General features: G+C 38.2%; 1 protein-coding gene across 1 annotated transcript in view; it reads left to right on the top strand.

Annotated features, from left to right (window-relative positions):
- Positions 1-19,213, top strand: part of CCNB3 (cyclin B3) — a 79,456-nt gene that overhangs the window by 21,183 nt on the left and 39,060 nt on the right. The window contains 2 exon segments of the mRNA XM_012471695.2: positions 866-964; positions 2,182-2,274. Coding sequence (XP_012327118.2) covers positions 866-964; positions 2,182-2,274 — 192 coding nt within the window.

The raw sequence follows: 19,213 nt of genomic DNA, 5'->3' as shown, positions 1-19,213 counted from the left end.
AGGGTGATATTTCTTGGATTTACTTCTGGTTTTATTTAATGATAGGTGATGCAGAATCATCTCTTCTCACCTTTTATATCCTGAGGTTACCTATGATATGGGATACATTTCCCAGGTTCTTTGGCATTTTTCTCTTAAATCAAGTTGGCCTTGTAGAATCTCTTGTCTTCCTGATTGGCACAGCAATAGATCTAAGCAATCAGAAAGTATTTATTCCAATAAAACCCACAAATGTCTGGACTATTGTGCTATATACTTGGGCTTTGCAATAATGGTCAGGTAATTTCATTCAGGAAATTGCCTTTCTTAGTAATTGCAATTTGCATCACAGTGGGCTTCAGTCAAAAATGGGCAAAGTTCATAGGAGCATCTCCCAAGGAAGGTGGTCTTCACATTGTAAATTTGAATAATGAAGGGATGATATTTAGCAAGCTGGAGGAGAAATGTTCTTTTTGTAGACAAAACAACCTGGGAGAAGGTGTAGAAGGGAGGTAAAGACTACCAAGATGAATTGGGCCAGATCAAAACATTGATAAAATTAGGGACCTAAGAAGACAGGTAACAAAATTGAAATAATAAAACAAGAATATCTGTTTTGGAGAATCTTGAGCTTACCTATAAAAAGGGTCCCTTGTTCCTAGGGCAGTGAGAGTATATACAAGGAAGACTAGGCATTTCTTGATCACTGGGCCATATGAGGATTGCAGGGCCAAGGAATACTGTGTTATGGCCTAGCATATGCAAGGCTTGAGACACCTTAGCAGAAGACAGTGGGGAGAAAGGAGTAATCCTTGATAAGTATTGTGCTAAATCTTCTTTGGAATAATTTTCCTCATAATATATCTTTTCGGTGATGTCTAAGCAGATAACCCTACGGGAAGATACGTATGCAGAGGACGACAGTGATACAAGTTTCAACCCAGTATATGTCAAGGAAATCTTCAGTTACATGAAGGAGAGAGAGGTGTGTAGGTTGCTTGGGTTGGGGAGTGGACAATGATTTCTAGTTTTCATTTCCTCATCTTTCCATCCTTCAGTGTGTAAGTTGAAAGGGGTGTAATAATGATGATAAAAATAATAATAGCAAAAAATAACATATTGGTAGCTTACTATGAGTTGGACATTGTACTAACAGATTTGTAGACATTATTTTAATTCTCTCAGTAACTTCATGATGGTAGATATTACAGATAGAGGAGACTGCTAAGCGTCATTTAAGTGGTATATGGTAAAGCTGGGATATGGGCTAAAGTCTGATTACCTTGAAGACCATAATCCTGCATATCTAATTGCTAAGAAGACAGTCTTAGACACAGAAATGGCCAAATAGTCTCTGAGTGGCTGTTCTTAGAGATCTTTTTCCTTTCCTTCCCTATGCATGATTCTGGCATTGTATGCAAAATTATATCTTTGTTTCAGCATCCCAACCTGGTGAAGTTTTCTTTCTCTTTTGAAATCTGCCAGTCTCCTTTACCAGTAATATTCACAAGTTCCAAAGTTTCTTCTCTGTCTCTCTCTCAACAGAATAGATGAAACCAAGATCATCTACCAAGTAGAATTTTTAGCAGGTCATATGTAAGAGGGTGGGTGGATGGAAATCCACCTACAGATCCACCTATCTTCTTTATAGAGAGAGTGCAATTGATTAACTGACTCCAAAGCCCACACTTTTTCTGGCATACTCTAAGAAAGAGACACCTTTGTTATATTAAAACTGTGAGCCTTGGTTCAGCAGTATCAGTTTCACTTGAGATCTTGTTAGAAATGCAGAAACCTAGCCCCATCCCAGACCTTCTAAATCAGAATCTCGAGTTTTACATGATCCCCAAGTAGTGCATATATGTTAAAGTTTAAGAAGCAGTGGTCTACATAGTGTGGTATTGTGCTTTAGATTGAATTCCAAAGAAGGGGCAGAAACTTTATGGCATTGGTCTACAGCTATAGATGTGTTTCCGCCCTTATTCCCCCTGGACTCCTCAATATCCACTCTGACACTTGAATATCACGTGTCTATTTCCCAAAGGATAATTGCAACTTGCCTGGAAAAGGATACTTTGATCTGCTCCTATCTAATACCAGTTGAAAATGAGGAATTAGAATCATGAGGGAGAAGTTAATTGTTAAGTTACAATTTTGAACTACAAGAAGAGTTTATTAACATTTCTTTCTCATTGATTCCAGGAACAGTTTATAGTTACAGATTATATGAACAGGCAGATTGAAATCACCGGTGACATGAGGGCCATTCTTGTGGACTGGTTGGTAGAGGTGCAGGTAAGCCTGACAAATCCTGCCTTAAGGAGCAGCAATTCTCTTTCTCATTCAGGGCTGCCAAACCAAAAATGTGGTAAAAATGTGCTGGGTGTACAGAGTTGAATAAGCCGTGGTTCCTGCCCTCAAGGAGCTCACGATGTAGGAGGCAAGATAAGAGATGCAGACAAATAAGTATAATACAAAGTAGAATATACTAAGTGCTCTAAGAATGTTTCAAATAAAATACTGTGAGAACTAATTGGAAGGAGAGGCTATTTCTACAAAAGGCAGTGATGGTATGGTTGTTTTATCATTCTTAAAGCCATGTAAAAGTATATCTAGTGATTTGGATTGGGGTCAATGACAAAGTCTTTCAAGCTTTGGGTGGAATGGATGATAGGAAGCACAGTGTGGCACTATCCTTCAGGTAGCTGTTTGTCCAAGGTTAGATATTGAGGGAATACTGCTATGAATACTTAATTATTGTTTTACACTAAGGAAGGAGAGCCCAGAGTAGTACATAGCATATAATAGGGGGTCAGTAAGTATTTGTCGAATGAATGGAATTGAATGAATCACTATGGAGTTTGCAAGGAAACATACAGCATTGTCAGTCTATGCCCAGCAGTCTTAGTATGTAATTGAGAAGAAAAGACAATATAGTTCTATATCCTTTATTAAGTACCAGAGGAGTGGTTCAGGCTCATTTTGGAGTTAAAGACCAAAGAATTATAGTAGACACAGTATATTTGGACATCAGCAAAGCATGAAAATGGTAGAGAATAGTAAATCAGATAACAGTAAAATTTGGGTAGATCTTAAGTGAAATAGAACCCAAAGATTGCTTATCATTGTCAAGTTGGAAAGAAATTTCTAGTGACTGCCATTGGACTTTGTTCTGCTTAACATTCTCATTGGTGATGTAAATGAGAACAGAGAAGATGTATTCATCAAATTCCTGGATGGCATGAAACTGGGAGTAGGGATAGGAAATAAATGACTTACAGAGAAGAGGTGTCTCTGCCAGTTGGAATGACGAACTAAATATTTTTTATTTAAAGTTTTTGTTATTTTTATTGCATAAAAATGTATATTATAGCAAAGTAAGAAATTATAATTACCTGTGATTCCACAACCCCAAACCACTGTTCTCATTTGTTTGCCCGTATTATCCCTCCATCTTAAGCAGTGCTTATCCATTGAGGGTGCACCTCAGAATCAGATGCCCAGGTCCTATCCCAGACTTATACAATCAGAACTGTAGTGATGTTGCCCAGGCACATATATTTTTATAAGGCTCCACGAGTTATATTAATGTATACTCCTTGAAAGCGAATCTCAGTTCTAGAAAATATATTGTTTTTATAACTGTATTATATGTAGTACTTTCATAATTCTTTGGTTTTTATATTTTAAAATAACCAAATAACAACGACTTTTTGGATATGTAGTTCCACAAAATTTTATTTGTTTTGAAATAATTGATTCATAAGAAATGAAAAAAAAGACAAAGAGAGCCTGTGTACCCTTCACCCTAGTTTATCCCAATGATAACATCTGGTGTAACTGTAGTATAGTGTCATGGTTAGGAAATGAACGTTGTTATAATTCACAGACCTTGTTTAGATTTCAGCAATTTTACATGCACTTATTTGGGGGTGTGTATAGTCTATTTTATCACATGTGTAAATAGATGTTTAGTCTATTTGTTCACGTGTAAATTTTGTGATCACTACCATGGTTAAGGTACAGAACTGTTCCATCGCCACAAGGATCCCTCATGATACTTTTTCTTAGCCACAACCATTTCCCTCCCCTCTCCTTCCTGTCCCTGACAAATTATTTGTTTTCCATCTCTATAATTTCGTTATGTCATGAATGTTATATTAATGGAATCATACAGTGTATAGCCTTTTGAGCTTGATGTTTACTGCTCACCATAATTCCCTTGAGATCCATCCAAGTCGTATGTATGAATAGTTCATTCCTTTTTGTTGCTAAGTAGTATTCCGTGGTATGGATGTACCATGGTAATATGGTTTGGCTGTGTCCCCACCCAAATCTCATCTTGAATTATACTTCCCATAATCCCCACGTGTTGTGGGAGGTACCCAGTGGGAGGTAAGTGCATCATGGGGTCAGGCTTTTCCCATGCTGTTCTCATGATAGTGGATATGTCTCATGAGATCCAATGGTTTTATAAAAGGCAGTTCTTCTGCATACACTCTCTTGCCTGCTGCCATGTAAGATGTGCCTTTGCTCCTCCTTCACCTTTCACCATGATTATGAGGCCTCCACCGCCATGTGGAACTGTGAGTCCATTAAACCTCTTTTTCTTTATAAATTACCCAGTCTTGGGTATTTCTTCACAGAAGTATGAAAATGGGCTAATACATATGGTATGTTTAACTGTTCACCTATTGAAGGACATTTGGGTTGTTACTAGTTTTTGGCCATTAAGGATAAAATTACTATGAATATTTGCATACAGGTTTTTTTATGAATATAGTTTTTATTTCTCTGGGATAAATACCGAAGAGTGTGACAGTTCTATGAATTTTTAACACATGTATCGATTCGTGTAACTGCCGCTATGATTAGGAAATAGAACAGTTTGAACACTCCATAAAAACTTCTGTATGTTATCCCTTTAGAGTTACACCCACCTCCTACCTCTAACTTCTGGAAACCACTGATCTATTCTCTATCTCTTTGCCTTTTCAAGAATATTGTATAAATGATTTGTGTTGTGTGTAACCTTATGAGAATGGCTTCTTTCATTCAGCATGATGCCTTTAAGATTTATTCAAGTTGTTTCAGATATCACTAGTTCATTCTTTTTATTGCTGAGTGGTATTCTATGGTTTGGATATATCACAGTTTACCCATTCTCCTGTGGAAGGATATTTAGTTTGTTTCCAGTTTTTGAAAAGAACTGTACATTAATATACAGGTTTTTACGTGAATATATGTTTTAATTTCTAATGTCAGCACACAGGAGTGGGATTATTGGGACCTACGATAAGTGTACATTTAACTTAATTAGAAATTACCACAGAGTGGCTGTACATCTTGCATTCTCACTCCAGTGCATGAGGGTTCTGGTTGCTCTGCATTCTTGTCAGCACTTGGCTTTATTAGTACTTTATTTTAGTCATCTAATAGGTGTATAGAGGAATCTCCGCATAGTTTTAATTTTTGTTTCCCTAAGGGCTAATAGTGTTGACAACCATACTTGTCATGCATATATTCTCTTTGATGAAATGTCTATTCAAGTCTTTTGCCCAGTTATAAATAGGGTGGTTCATTTTCTTAGTATCAAGTCATGAGAGTTCTTTACATATTCTGGATACAAATCTTTTGTGGAATATGTGATTTATAAGCATATCCTCTCAGTCTGTAGTTTTTCTTTCTCTTACCAGTGTCTTTCCCAGAGCAAAAGTTTTTAATTTTGATAAAGTCTGGTTTATCAATGCTTTCTTTATGGATTGTACTTACTTTTTATTTTTTTATTTTTGAGACAGAGTCTCACTCTTTGCCCAGGCTGTATTACAGTGGTACGATCTCAGCTCACTGCAACCTCCCAGCCTCTGCCTCCCAGGTTCAAGCAATTCTCCTTGCCTCGGCCTCCCGAGTAGCTGGGATTACAGACAGTCACCACCACGCCTGGCTAATTTTTATATTTTTAGTAGAGATGGGGTTTCACCCTCTTGGTCAGGTTGGTCTTGAACTCCTGACCTCGTGATCCACCCGCCTTGGCCTCCCAAAGTGCTGGGATTACAGGCATGAGTCACCACACCCAGCCAATTGTACTTCTAAGAACTCTTTGCCTAAACCTAGGTCAGGAAAAGTCTCTCTCTCTCTCTCTCTCTCTCTCTCTCTCTCTCTCTCTCATGTGTATGTGTGTGTGTGTGTGTGTGTGTGTACAATATAATTTTTTTTTGAGACAAAGTTTTTCTCTTGTTGCCCAGGCTGGAGTGAAATGGCGTGGTTTTGCCTCACTGCAACCTCTGCGTCCTGGGTTCAAGCGATTCTACTGCCTCAGCCTTCCAAGTAGCTGGGATTACAGGTGCTCACCACCATGCCTGGCTAATTTTTGTATTTTTAGTAGAGACAGAGTTTCACCATGTTGGCCAGGCTGGTCTTGAACTCCTGACCTCAAGTGATCTGCCTGCCTTTGCCTCCCAAAGTGCTGGGATTACAGGCATAAGCCACTGTGCTTGGCCTGTCTCCTATATTTTATCTAAAAGGTTAAAGTTTTATATGTTACATTAATTCTGTAGTCCATTTTTAGTTAATTTTTGTATAAGCTGTGAGGTTTAGGTCAAGGTTCATTTTTTTTGCGTATGGATGTCTAATTGTTCTAACATCATGTGTAGGAATTAAAAACTATACTTTCATCATGGAATTGTTTTTGCACCTTGCTAAAAATAGTTTTTGTGAGTCTATACCAGTATTCTGTTTCCTTGATCTCTATGTCTCTTCCTTCACCAATATCACACTGTCTTTATTTCTGTATAGTCTTAAAACTGGTTATTCTGATATTTTCAACTCTATTCTTTTCTTAAAAAAAAAAAAAACAACTTTTAGCTATTCTAGTTCCTTTGCCTTTCTATATAAATTTTGGAATCAGTTTCTATCTTAAAAATATTTCTAGGAGTTTGATTGGAATCGAGTTACATTTTATGCAAAAAAGAGTTAAAATAATAGGCCCAATACTGCTATCCCTCCCTGTTTGCAAGGTTGGTCCTTGGCTGATAATCTGGAAACTTGGCCGGTAAGCAGTCCCTACACTGATATAAAACTTTCTCTGAATGATAACCATGGCTTACTGTGCCTAAACTCTTCATGCAAACAATGTGGTTTAGGCTGAACACCTACTTTCCTTTTGGGAGTCTGGAACTTCAGAACATGCTAGGCACAGAGTGTTTATTTGACTAGTTCCCAATAAAATTTGAGTGATAGTAAGCTTCTGTGATAGACAGTACTTCCCATTTGTTGTCAGAACTCATTGCTAGAGCAATAAAGTGCATCCTGAAGTGACTCTACTGACAGGACTCTTGGAAACTTGCTTGTGGCTTTTTCCAGACTTTGCCCCATGTTTCTTATTCCTTTGCTGATTTTACTTTGTATCCTTTCCCTGAAATAAATCATAGTCATGAGTATTACTATATACTAAGTCCTCTGAGCTCTCCTAGGAAATCATTGTGCTGGAGGTGGTCTTGGGGAACCCCAATACCCATCTGTAGGTAAATTCGGATAGAATTGACACTTGACTATGTTGAATCTTCCAGCATATGGTATGTCTCCCCATTTACTTAAATTTTCTTTTTCTTTGATTTATTTTTTTCATCATACAGATCTTATATATGTTTTGTTAGATTTATAAAAAATATTTTCTTTTCTTGAAGCTATTGTAAATGAAGTGTTTTTTTTTTTTAAATTTAGCTTTCTATTTGTACATTGCCAGTATGAAATATGATTGATATTTGTGTGTTGGCCTTGTATTCTGTGACTTTGCTAAAACTCAGTCTTAGGAGTTCTTTTTTTTTGTAGAGTTCTTGGGGTTATCTACATACATAATTGTGTCATCTGCAAATAAGGATAGTTTATTTCTTCCTTTCTAATCTCCATGCTTTTTATTTCATGTTTTATTATACTGCCTGAGACTTCCACTATGATACTGATATAGAAGCAGTAAGAGTGGACAGCCTTGCCTTGCTCCTGATCTTAGGAGGAAAGCATTGACTTTAACTATCAGTGTGATTTTAACTGTAGAATTTTTGTAAATACTTTTAATCAGGTTGAGAAAGTTACTTTCTATTTCTAGTTTGATGCTGTGTAATGTATTTTTTTATCATGAATAAATGTTGGATTTTGTCAAATGCTTTTTTCCTGAATCTATTGATATAATTTATTTGGATTTAGACTAATATAGTAAGATATCAATTGATCTTCAAAAATAGAAGCAACCTTATTTTTATATTCTTGAGATAAATCCCTTTTGGTCCTGGTATATTATTCTTTTTGTGTATTGCTGGATTTTATTTTCCAATATTTTGTTGAGGATTTTTGCATCTACGTTTATGATGGATGTTGGGATGTTGGCCTGTAGTGTTCTGGTTGGTTTTTGTTTTTTGGTTTTTGTTCTGGTATCAGAATAGTGATCTTGTAAAGTAAGTTGGGAACTATTCCCACCCTTCTGTTTTCTGGAAGAGATGTGTAGAATTAATGTTATTTCTTCTTTAAATGTTTGATAGAATTTGCAAGTGAAAACATCATTGCCTGGAGGGTTATTTTCCTAAATGGTTTTCAGTGAAGAATATCATTTCTTTAATAGTTATAAGGTTATTTAAGTTATCTATTTCATATTGGGTGACTGTTGGTATTTTGTGGTTTTCAAGGAGTTGGTTTCTTCCATCTAAGTTGTTGAATTTATGTGCATAGAGTTGTTCATAGTGTTCACTCTTTCATTCTTGATACTGGTAATTTGTGTCTTCTCTCTTTTTTGTTTATCAATCTTGCTAGAAGTTTATTAATTTTATTCATCTTTCCAAAAAAACAGATTTTGGTTTCATCCATTTTTCTTTATTTTTTCTGTTTTTAGTATTCTTTATATCTGCTCTAAATTTTATAGTTTTAAAAATAGTTTTCTTTCTTCTTGCTTTTGGTTTAATTTCTTTATTATCCATAGTGACTTTCTGTATACTAATTCTGTTACTGAGAGAGGAGTACTGAAGTCTTCAACTATAATTGTGGATTTGTCTAAGTTTTGTCATTTTTTGCTTTGTGTTTTTTGAAGTTCTGTTAGGAACATACACATTTAAGATTATTATATCTTCTTTATATTTATTTCTGACCTTTTTCTCATATAGCAATTCTCGTATAGCAATGGTTATATGATTGCAAACATCTTTCCAGTAAACCTGACATATTTTTACATCTATTTTGTTTGCAGTATGGTATTTCTCTTCTGTCATACCCATCCTGCCATTAATGGACATTTAGGTTATTTTCAAATATTGTTCTTTGAAATAAACCTGTAGTGAATATACATATATGTGCATTTTTTATAATTTTAGTATTTTTTCTCTGGAACAAACGACTATGAATAGGATTATTAGATCAAAACATGCACATGAAAAATTTTTGTACATGTTGACAACTGTCCTTCTGAAATATCATGACCATTTATGCCTTTACCATTACTGAATGAAAATGCTTATTTGCCCACAATCTTATCAACACAATTTATATTTTTTACCATCTGATAAGCGAAAATTTTTAATGTGTTATTTTAGTTAGATGTACAGAAAAATTGGCATTTTAAAAAAATTTATTTAACTTTAGGTGCATACTATATCTGGCATTTCTCCCCATGTTATCCCTACCTACTCCCCACTGTCTCTCCCCTACCTGCCACAACTGCTCGCAGTGTGTGATGCTCCTCTCCCTGAGTCCACGTGTTCTCATCTGATACAAAAATTGACATTTTAAGTAGTCAAGTTTATCAGTTCTTTCCCTTATAGCTTTAAGATTTATTTCTTGCTTAGGAAAGTCATTAGTCCTGAATTTTATAAATATTTCTCCAAATTTTTTCTAGAATATTTATAGTTTCATTTCTATTTTTAAATCCTTAGTCTGTTTGGTGCCAGAATATAAACACCTTTCACCAATAATTATCCAGTTATTCCAACACCATTTATTTTCATTATCCACTGGTTTGAAATGATACCTTTATCATACATACTCTGTTTGTTTGTGGTTTTTCCAGTTCTCTTCCATTGCCATTTGTCTACTCTAACATCAGTAGTATGCTTTTTTTAAATTATTATGGCTTTGTAATACATTTATTGCCTCTTTACTCATCTTTTATAAAATATTCCTGGTTGTTCTTGCACATTAATTCTTCCAGGTGAGCTGTAGAATAATTTTGTCAAGTTTTAAAAAATAGCCTGGTAGGATTAATTCAGGAAAAAAAATCACAGATTTTATAATATTGAACTTTCTAAGCCAGTTATGTTGTGTCAGTTTACTTCCCAGGTCTTTTACAATTTTAAATTTTTAAAAATTTTCTTCATATTTGTCCCATTAACTTAAAAATGTTTTCCTTGAGTATTGAGAATTTTAAAAAATGTTATGAGTGTTCTCCTTTTTCCCTTTTTAAATTTATTGCTAGTATATTGGGAAAACTTGATTTTTTTCTGTGTTTTATATTCATCTACTTTGCTGAAGTTAGTCATGATTTGTTTAATTTACTCTTGGACTTGATATGCATATACTTTGTTTAGAATTTTTGCAACTTTACTCATAAATCAGATTCATTTTTAAGTTCCTAGTGAAGTTTACTGTCTTTATTAAGTGTAGTAAATATTTAATAAAGGTCTTTATAAAGAGTTGCTCTAGCTTTATCACATAATTAGGGAAGTTTTCCGACAGTACTAAGTTTAACAGAGGAATCGTATTTTGCTTGAAGAAATTGTCCATGAACCCATCAATGTATAGTGCCATTTTTTGTGTGTGATTCTTTGAGAAATTTTTCTACTAACAATGGTTATTGGCCTAGTAAGGTTTTCTTGCTCTTCTTGAGTCATTTTTGTGGTCTATATTTTCCATTTTTTAAATTATATTTTAAGTTCTGGGGTACATGTGCAGATCTTATAGGATTGCTACATAAGTATACACATGCCATGGTGGTTTGCTGCCTCCATCCCCCCCATCACCCATATTAGGCACTTCTCCTAATGCTATCCCTCCCCAATCTCCCCACCCCCTGCTATCCCTCCCTTCACCCCCCACCCCCAACAGACCCCAATGTGTGATGTTCCACTTCCTGTGTCCATGTGTTCTCATTGTTCAACACTCACTTATGAGTGAGGACAATGTGGTGTTTGGTTTTCTGTTCTTGTGTCAGTTTGCTGAGAATGATGGTTTCCAGCTTCATCCATGTCCCTGCAAAAGACATGAACTCATCCTTTTTTATGGCCACATAGTATTCCGTGGTGTATATGTGCCACATTTTCTTTATCCACTCTATCATTGATGTGCATTTAAGTTGGTTCCAAGTCTTTGCTATTGTGAACAGTGCTGCAATAAACATATGTTTACATGTGTCTTTATAATAGAACAATTTATAATCCTTTAGGTATATATATACAGTAATGGGATTGCTGGGTCAAATGGTATTTCTATTTCTAGATCCCTGAGGAATCACTATACTGTCTTCCACAATGGTTGAAGATACTGGAGAAGATGTGGAAAAATAATTCCTATTTCTCCACATCTTCTCCAGCATCTGTTGTCTCCAGATTTTTAAATGATCACCATTCTAACTGGCATGAGATGATATCTCAATGTGGTTTTGATTTGCATTTCTCTAATGACTAGTGATGATGAGCATTTTTTCATATGTTTGTTGGCCTCATAAATGTCTTCTTTTGAAAAGTGTCTGTTCATATCCTTCGCCCACTTTTTGATGAGGTTTTTTTTTTTTATTATTTTTTTAATTGTAAATTTGTTTAAGTTCTTTGTAGATTCTGGATATTAGCCCTTTGTCAGATGGGTAGCTTGCAAAATTTTTTTCCCATTCTGTTGGTTGCCTGTTCACTCTAATGATAGTTTCCTTTGCTGTGCAGAAGCTCTTAAGTTTAATTGGATCCTATTTGTCTATTTTGGCTTTTGTTGCCATTGCTTTTGGTGTTTTAGTCATGAAGTCCTTGCCTATGCTTATGTCCTGAATGGTATCACCTAGGTTTTCTCCTAGGATTTTTATGGTGTTAGGTCTTATGTTTAAATCTTTAATCCATCTGGAGTTAATTTTTGTGTAAGGTGTAAGGAAGGGGTCCAGTTTCAGCTTTCTGCACATAGCCAGTTTGCCCAACACCATTTATTCAATAGGGAATCCTTTCCCCATTGCTTGTTTTTGTCTGTTTTGTCAAAGATTAGATGGTTGTAGATGTGTGGCGTTACTTCCGCTGCCTCTGTTCTGTTCCATTGGTCTATATCTCTGTTTTGGTACCAGTACCATGCTGTTTTGATTACTGTAGACTTGTAGTATAGTCTGAAGTCAGGTAGTGTGATACCTCCAGTTTTGTTATTTTTGCTTAGGATTTGTCTTGGCTATGTGGGCTCTTTTTTGGTTCCATATGAAGTTTAAGGTGGCTTTTTCCAGTTCTGTGAAGAAGGTGGGATAGCGTTGAATCTATAAATTACTTTGGGCGGCATGGCCATTTTCATGATATTGATTCTTCCTAACCATGAGCATGGAATGTTTTCCCAGCTGTTTGTGTCCTCTCTTATTTCCTTGAGCAGTGGTTCGTAGTTCTCCTTGCAGAGGTCCTTCACGTCCTTAGTTGTATTCCTAGGTATTTTATTCTCTTTGTAGCAATTGTGAATGGCAGTTTGTTCTTGATTTGGCTCTCTTTAAGTCTGTTATTGGTGTATAGGAATACTTGTGATTTCTGCACATTGATTTTGTACTCTAAGACTTTGCTGAAGTTGCTTATCTTAAGGAAATTTTGGGCTGAGACGATGGGGTCTTCTAAATATACAGTCATGTCATCTGCAAATAGAGACAATTTGATTTCCTCTTTCCTAATTGAATACCCTTTATTTCTTTTACTTGCCTGATTGCTCTGGCTAGAACTTCCAATACTATGTTGAATTGGAATGGTGAGAGAGGGCACCCTTGTCTAGTGCCAGTTTTCAAAGGGAATGCTTCCAGTTTTTGCCCATTCAGTATGATATTGGCTGTGGGTTTGTCATAAATAGTTTTTATTATTTGGAGATATGTTCCATCGATACCTAGTTTATTGAGAGTTTTTAGCATAAAGCGTGATTGAATTTTTTTGAAAGTCTTCTCTGCATCTATTGAGATAATCATGTGGTTTTTGTCTTTGATTCTGTTTATGTGATGGATGACGTTTATAGATTTGCATATGTCGAACCAGCATTGCATCCCCAGGATGAAGCCAGTTGATTGTGATGGATAAGCTTTTTGATGTGCTCTTGCATTTGGTTTGCCAATATGTTATTGAAGATTTTTGCATTGATGTTCATCATGTATATTGGCCTGTCTTTTTTAGTTGTGTCTCTGCCAGGTTTTGGTGTCAGAATGATGTTGGTCTTGCAAAATGAGTTAGGGAGGGGGTGGACGGCACCAAGATGCTGAGAGGAGACAACACCGGAATGCAGCTCCCAGCAAATGAGATGCAGAGGGCTAGAAGACTTCATGATTCCAAGTGAGGTGCCAGGTTCATTTTGGGGGGACTGGAAGGACTCTGAAAGTAGCCCAGGGAGGGAGCCAAAGCAGGGTGAGAGCTGCCCAGGGAGAATGAACCAAGACAGGACGGGGCGAGTCCCCACCTGGAACATGGAGCCGACTTGAGGGATCAGGGGACTTAACCGCCTCGGTGCTCTGATTCTGGTCCTGTGCTTACCTCATCCCTCCTGCAACCCATGGTCCATGAGAGCCCTGCCAGAGTGAGAGGTGCCATGGGTTGTCGATGCAAATCTGAGTGATGGCTCCTGCCTGGTGCTATAAGTTGTCAGCCAGACCAGGGCAGAAGTTTGGACTAGTGAAGTGGGATGGAACAAACTGTCCCATAGAAAGAGGCAGAGCTGAAAGCAGGGAAACAGGTCATAAGGCCTGGCAAGCCCCACCCCCCACAAAACTCAAACTGAAGCCTGCATTCCAGAGAGCTTGGCAACGAATACACCAGTTTGACCCCAACCAGAAAGATCGAGCTCAGGGAAGGAGAGACACCATTGGGAAGGTGGGGCTAATTTCACCTGCAAAAAACCCCAGGGGAAGACCTCCCACCCAGCAACTTGACTGAATCCGAGGCAGCCCAGCAGCGCCTCTACAGACCAAAAAAGATACAGCTCCAACTGCAACAGAAAGGACATCCACTCAGAGATTTCTCCCAAAATCACCAACTTCAAAGATCAAAGGGAGATAAATCCATGAAGATGGGGAAAAAGCAGCGCAAAAAGGATGAAACCTTCAAAGACCAGAACACCTCTTCTCCTCCCAGGGATCACAACTCCTCACCATCAAGGGAACAAAACAAGACAGAAAATGAGTGTGATGAATTGACAGAAGCAGTCTTCAGAAGGTGGATAATAAGAAACTTCTCTGACTTAAAAGACCATGTTCTAACCCAATGCAAAGAAACTAAGAACCTTGAAAAAAGGTTAGACAAAATGCTAACTAGAATAACCAGCTTAGAGAAGAACATAAATGACTTGATGGAGCTGAAAAACACAGCAGGAGAGCTTTCCGAGGCATGCACAAGTTTCAACAGCCGAATCGATCAAGCAGAAGAAAGGATATCAGAGATAGAAGATCAAATCAGTGAAATAAAACGAGAAGGCAAAATTAGAGAAAAAAAGAGTGAAAAAAAACGAACAAAGCCTCCAAGAAATATGGGATTATGTGAAAAGACCTAATCTATGCTTGATCAGTGTACCTGAATGTGACGGGGAGAATGAATCCAAGTTGGAAAACACTCTTCAGGATATTATCCAAGAGAACTTCCCCAACCTAAAAAGGCAGATCAACATTCAAATCCAGGAAATACAGAGAACACCACAAATATTCCTCAAGAAGAGCAACGCCAAGGCACATAATCGTCAGATTCACCAGGATTGAAATGAAGGAAAAAATCCTAATGGCAGCCAGAGAGAAAGGTCGAGTCACCCACAAAGGAAAGACCATCAGACTCACAGCGGATCTCTCGGCAGAAACTCTACAAGCTAGAAGGGAGTGGGGGGCCAATATTTCACATCCTTAAAGAAAAGAACTTCCAACCCAGAATTGCATATCTGGCCAAACTAAGCTTCATAAGTGAAGGAGAAATAAAATCCTTTATGGCAAAGCAATTGCTGAGAGATTTCGTCACTACAAGACCTGCCTTACAAGAACTCCTGAAGGAAGTACTAAACGTGGAAAGGAGCAACCAGTACCAGCCACTGCAAAAACATACCAAATGGTAGCTAAACATAGAAAGGAACAACCAGTACCAGCCACTCCAAAAACATACCAAATGGTAAAGAGCATCGACACAATGAAGAAACTGTCAACTAATGGGCAAAACAACCAGCTAGCATCAAAATGGCAGGATCAAATTCACACATAACAATATTAACCTTAAATGTAAATGGGCTGAATGCCCCAATGAAAAGTCACAGACTGGCAAATTGTATAAAAAGTCAAAACCCATCAGTGTGCTGTATCCAGGAAACCCATCTCACATGTAAGGACACACATAGGCTCAAAATGAAGGGATGGAGGAAGATCCACCAAGCAAATGGAGAGAAAAAAAAAAAAGCAGGAGTTGCAATCCTAGTCTCTGATAGAATAGACTTTATAAACCAACAAAGATCAAAAGAGACAAAGAAGGGCATTACATAATGGTAAAGGGATCAATGCAACAAGAAGAGCTAACGATCCTAAATATATACGCACCCAATACAGGAGCATTCAGATACATAAAGTAAGTTCTTAATGACCTACAAAGAGACTTAGACTTCCACGCAATAATAGTGGGAGACTTTAACACTCCACTGTCAATATTAGACATATCAACGAGACAGAAAATTAACAAGGATATCCAGGACTTGAACTCAGATCTCGACCAAGCAAACCTAATAGCCATCTACAGAACTCTCCATCCCAAATCCATAGAATATACATTCTTCTCAGCACCACATTACAGTTGACACAGTTTCTTCATTGTGTCTTTACTACTGGTACATTTTTGCAGTGGCTGGTACTGGTTGTTCCTTTCCATGTTTAGTGCTTCCTTCAGGAACTCTTATAAGGCAGGCCTGATGGTGACAAAATCTCTCAGCAATTGCTTGTCTGTAAAGGATTTTATTTCTCCTTCACTTATAAAGCTTAGTTTGGCTGGACATGAAATTCTGGGTTGAAAGTTCTTTTCTTTAAGGATGTTGAATATTGACCCCCACACTCTTCTGGCTTGCAGGATTTCTGCCAAGAGATCCGCTGTGAGACTGATGGGCTTCCCTTTGTGGGTAGCCCCACCTTTCTCTCTGGCTGCCCTTAGCATTTCCTCCTTTATTTCAACCCTGGTGAATGTGACGATTATGTGCCTTGGAGTTGCTCTTCTTGAGGAATATCTTTGTGGTGTTCTCTGTTATTTTCTGGATTTGAATATTGGCCTGTCTTGCTAGGTTCGGGAAGTTCTCCTGGATAATATTCTGAAGAGTGTTTTCCAGTTTGGATTCATTCTCCCCATCACATTCAGGTACACCGATCAAACATAGATTAGGTCTTTTCACATAATCCCATATTTCTTGGAGGCTTTGTTCATTTCTTTTCACTCTTTTTTCTCTAATGTTGCCTTGTCATTTTATTTCATTGAGTTGATATTTGATCTCTGATATCCTTTCTTCTGCTTGATCGATTCAGCTATTGAAACTTGTGTATGCTTCACGAAGTTCTCCTGCTGTGTTTTTCAGCTCCATCAAGACGTTTATGTTCTTCTTTAAGCTGGTTATTCTAGTTAGCATTTTGTCCAACCTTTTTTCAATGTTCTTAGTTTCTTTGCATTGGGATAGAACATGTTTCTTTAGCTCAGAAGAGTTTATTATTACCCACCTTCTGAGGTCTGCTTTTGCCAATTCATCAAACTCATTTTCCATCCAGTTTTGTTCCCTTACTGGTGAGGAGTTGTGATCCCTTGGAGGAGGAGAGGCATTCTGGTTTTTGGTGAGTTCATCCTTTTTGTAGTGGTTTCTTCCCTTCTTTGTATATTTATCTACCTTTGGTCTTTGAAGTTGGTGACTTTCAGATGGGGTGTCTGAGTGGACATCCTTTCTGTTGATGTTGAAGCTATTTCTTTCTGTTATTTAGTTTTCCTTCTAACAGTCAGGCCCCTCTGCTGCAGGTCTACTGGAGGTCCACTCCAGACCCTGCTTGCCTGGGAATCACCCCCAGGGGCTGTAGAACAACAAGGATTGCTGCCTGTTCCTTCCTCTAGTAGCTTCGTCCTAGAAGAGTACCCACCACATGTCAGCCGGAGCTCTCCTGTATGAGGTGTCTCTTTGGATATATGGGGGTCAGGGAGCCACTTGAGGAGGCAGTCTGTCCCTTATCAGAGCTCAGGTGCTGTATTGAGTGCTCCATTGCTCCCTTTAGAGCTGCTGGGCAGGGATGTTTAAGTCTGCTGCAGTGAACTCACAACCACCCCTTTTCCCAGGTGCTCTGTCCCGGGAAGGTGGGGCTTTATAAGTCCCTGATGAGCTGCTGCCCTTTTTTAGAGATGCCCTGCCCAGCAAGGAGGGAGTCTAGTCACAATCTGCCTGCAGAGGCATTGCTGACCTGCCACAGGTTCTGCCCAGCTGCTGTGTAAACTTCTTTGCTATTTTGTTTACACAGGTAAGGTTAGAACTGCCTTGGTAATGGTGGACTGCCGCAGTAATGGTAGAGTGCCTCGGTAATGGCGGATGCCCTTCCCCCGACAGAGCTCGACCAACCTGGGTCCAGTTCAAACTGCTGTGCTGGCTGCAAATATCTCCAGTCAGTGGGTTTCAGTTTGCTGGTCTTTGTGGGGGTGGGACCCGCTGAGCCAGGTCACTTGACTCCCTGCCTTCAGCCCCCCTTTTTTTTTCAGGGGAATGAGTGGCTCTGTCTCACAGGTGTTCTAGGTGCCAGCTAAAGTGGCTGCTCAGATTTGTGCTGGAAATCCACAGTGCCAGCTGAAATGGCTGCCCAGTTCTGTGCTGGAAACCCATGGCACTTGTCGGCCGGGCAGGAGTCTCCTGGTCTGTGGGCTGAAAAGACCGTGGGAGAAGTGTAGTATCTGAACCAGAGAGCTGGAGTGGCCGGAAAGTCCCCAATGCCCTCCACTGGGTAGGAGAGGGGTCCTCCAGCCTGTTGCACTTCCCAGGTGAGGCAGCGCCCCACCCTGCCTCGGTTTGCCCTCCTTGGGCTACACCCACTGTCCAACTAGTCCCATTGAGGTGAACCTGGTACCTCAGTTGGAAATGCAGAGATCACTCACCTTCTGCACCATTCTTGCTGGGAACTGCGCTCCAGAGCTGTTCCTATTCAGCCATCTTGGTGGAAGTCTTTTTTTTTTTTTGAGACAGGGTCTCACTCTGTTGCCCAGACTGGAGTTCAGTGGCGCAGTCTCAGCTCACTGCAATCTTCGCATCCCAGGCTCAAGCGATTCTCCTGTCTCAGTCTCTGGGGTAGCTAGGATTACAGGTGGGTACCACTACTGCCTGACTAATGTTTGTATTTTGTAGAGACGAGATTTTACCATGTTGGCCAGGCTTATCTTGACTCCTGACCTCAAATGATACACCCACCTCAGCCTCCCAAAATGTTGGGATTACAGGCATGAGCTACCGCACTGGGCTTTGTAGTTTATATTTGCCTAAAAACATATCCATTTCTTGGATGTATTGTTATATCATAGATTGTACATAGTATCATTTTATAACCCTTTATAATGACTAATTTTCTCATTCATAGTGTATGTGATGTGTTATCTTCCTCACACATGTTGCATTCATATATATATATAACGTTCTTTTCCTCAATTTTCCTCACAAACAGTTTTTAAAAAAAAATCATCTAGTTGTTTCAACGAACCAGCTCATGGATAAATGTATACATTTTCTGTTTTAAAAATTCATTTAACATCTGCTTTTATTTTTATTTTATTCTTGTTTTACTAAGGTTTGTTTTGTTGTTTTCCCTACTTCTTGAATGCTTTTTTCTTAATAACAAAAGATCCAAAGCTATACATTTTCTTCTAAGTATAGTTCTGAGTATATCCCATTAGTTTTGAAAAATAGTGTTGTAGCTCTCTTGATTTTTCTCAATAATCTGGAGTTGCAATTTTTATTTCCTCTTTGACCCTGTTTTTTGTTTTTTTAGTGCTTAAAATATGTTCCTTTTTAAAAATAAATATGATAAAATGTTCCT

Source organism: Aotus nancymaae, unplaced genomic scaffold (genome assembly GCF_030222135.1).
Source record: "Aotus nancymaae isolate 86718 unplaced genomic scaffold, 86718_ANA_hifiasm-v0.15.2.pri h1tg000058l, whole genome shotgun sequence".
NCBI classification, from domain to species: domain Eukaryota; kingdom Metazoa; phylum Chordata; class Mammalia; order Primates; family Aotidae; genus Aotus; species Aotus nancymaae.
This window is presented reverse-complemented; position numbering and strand designations above follow the sequence as displayed.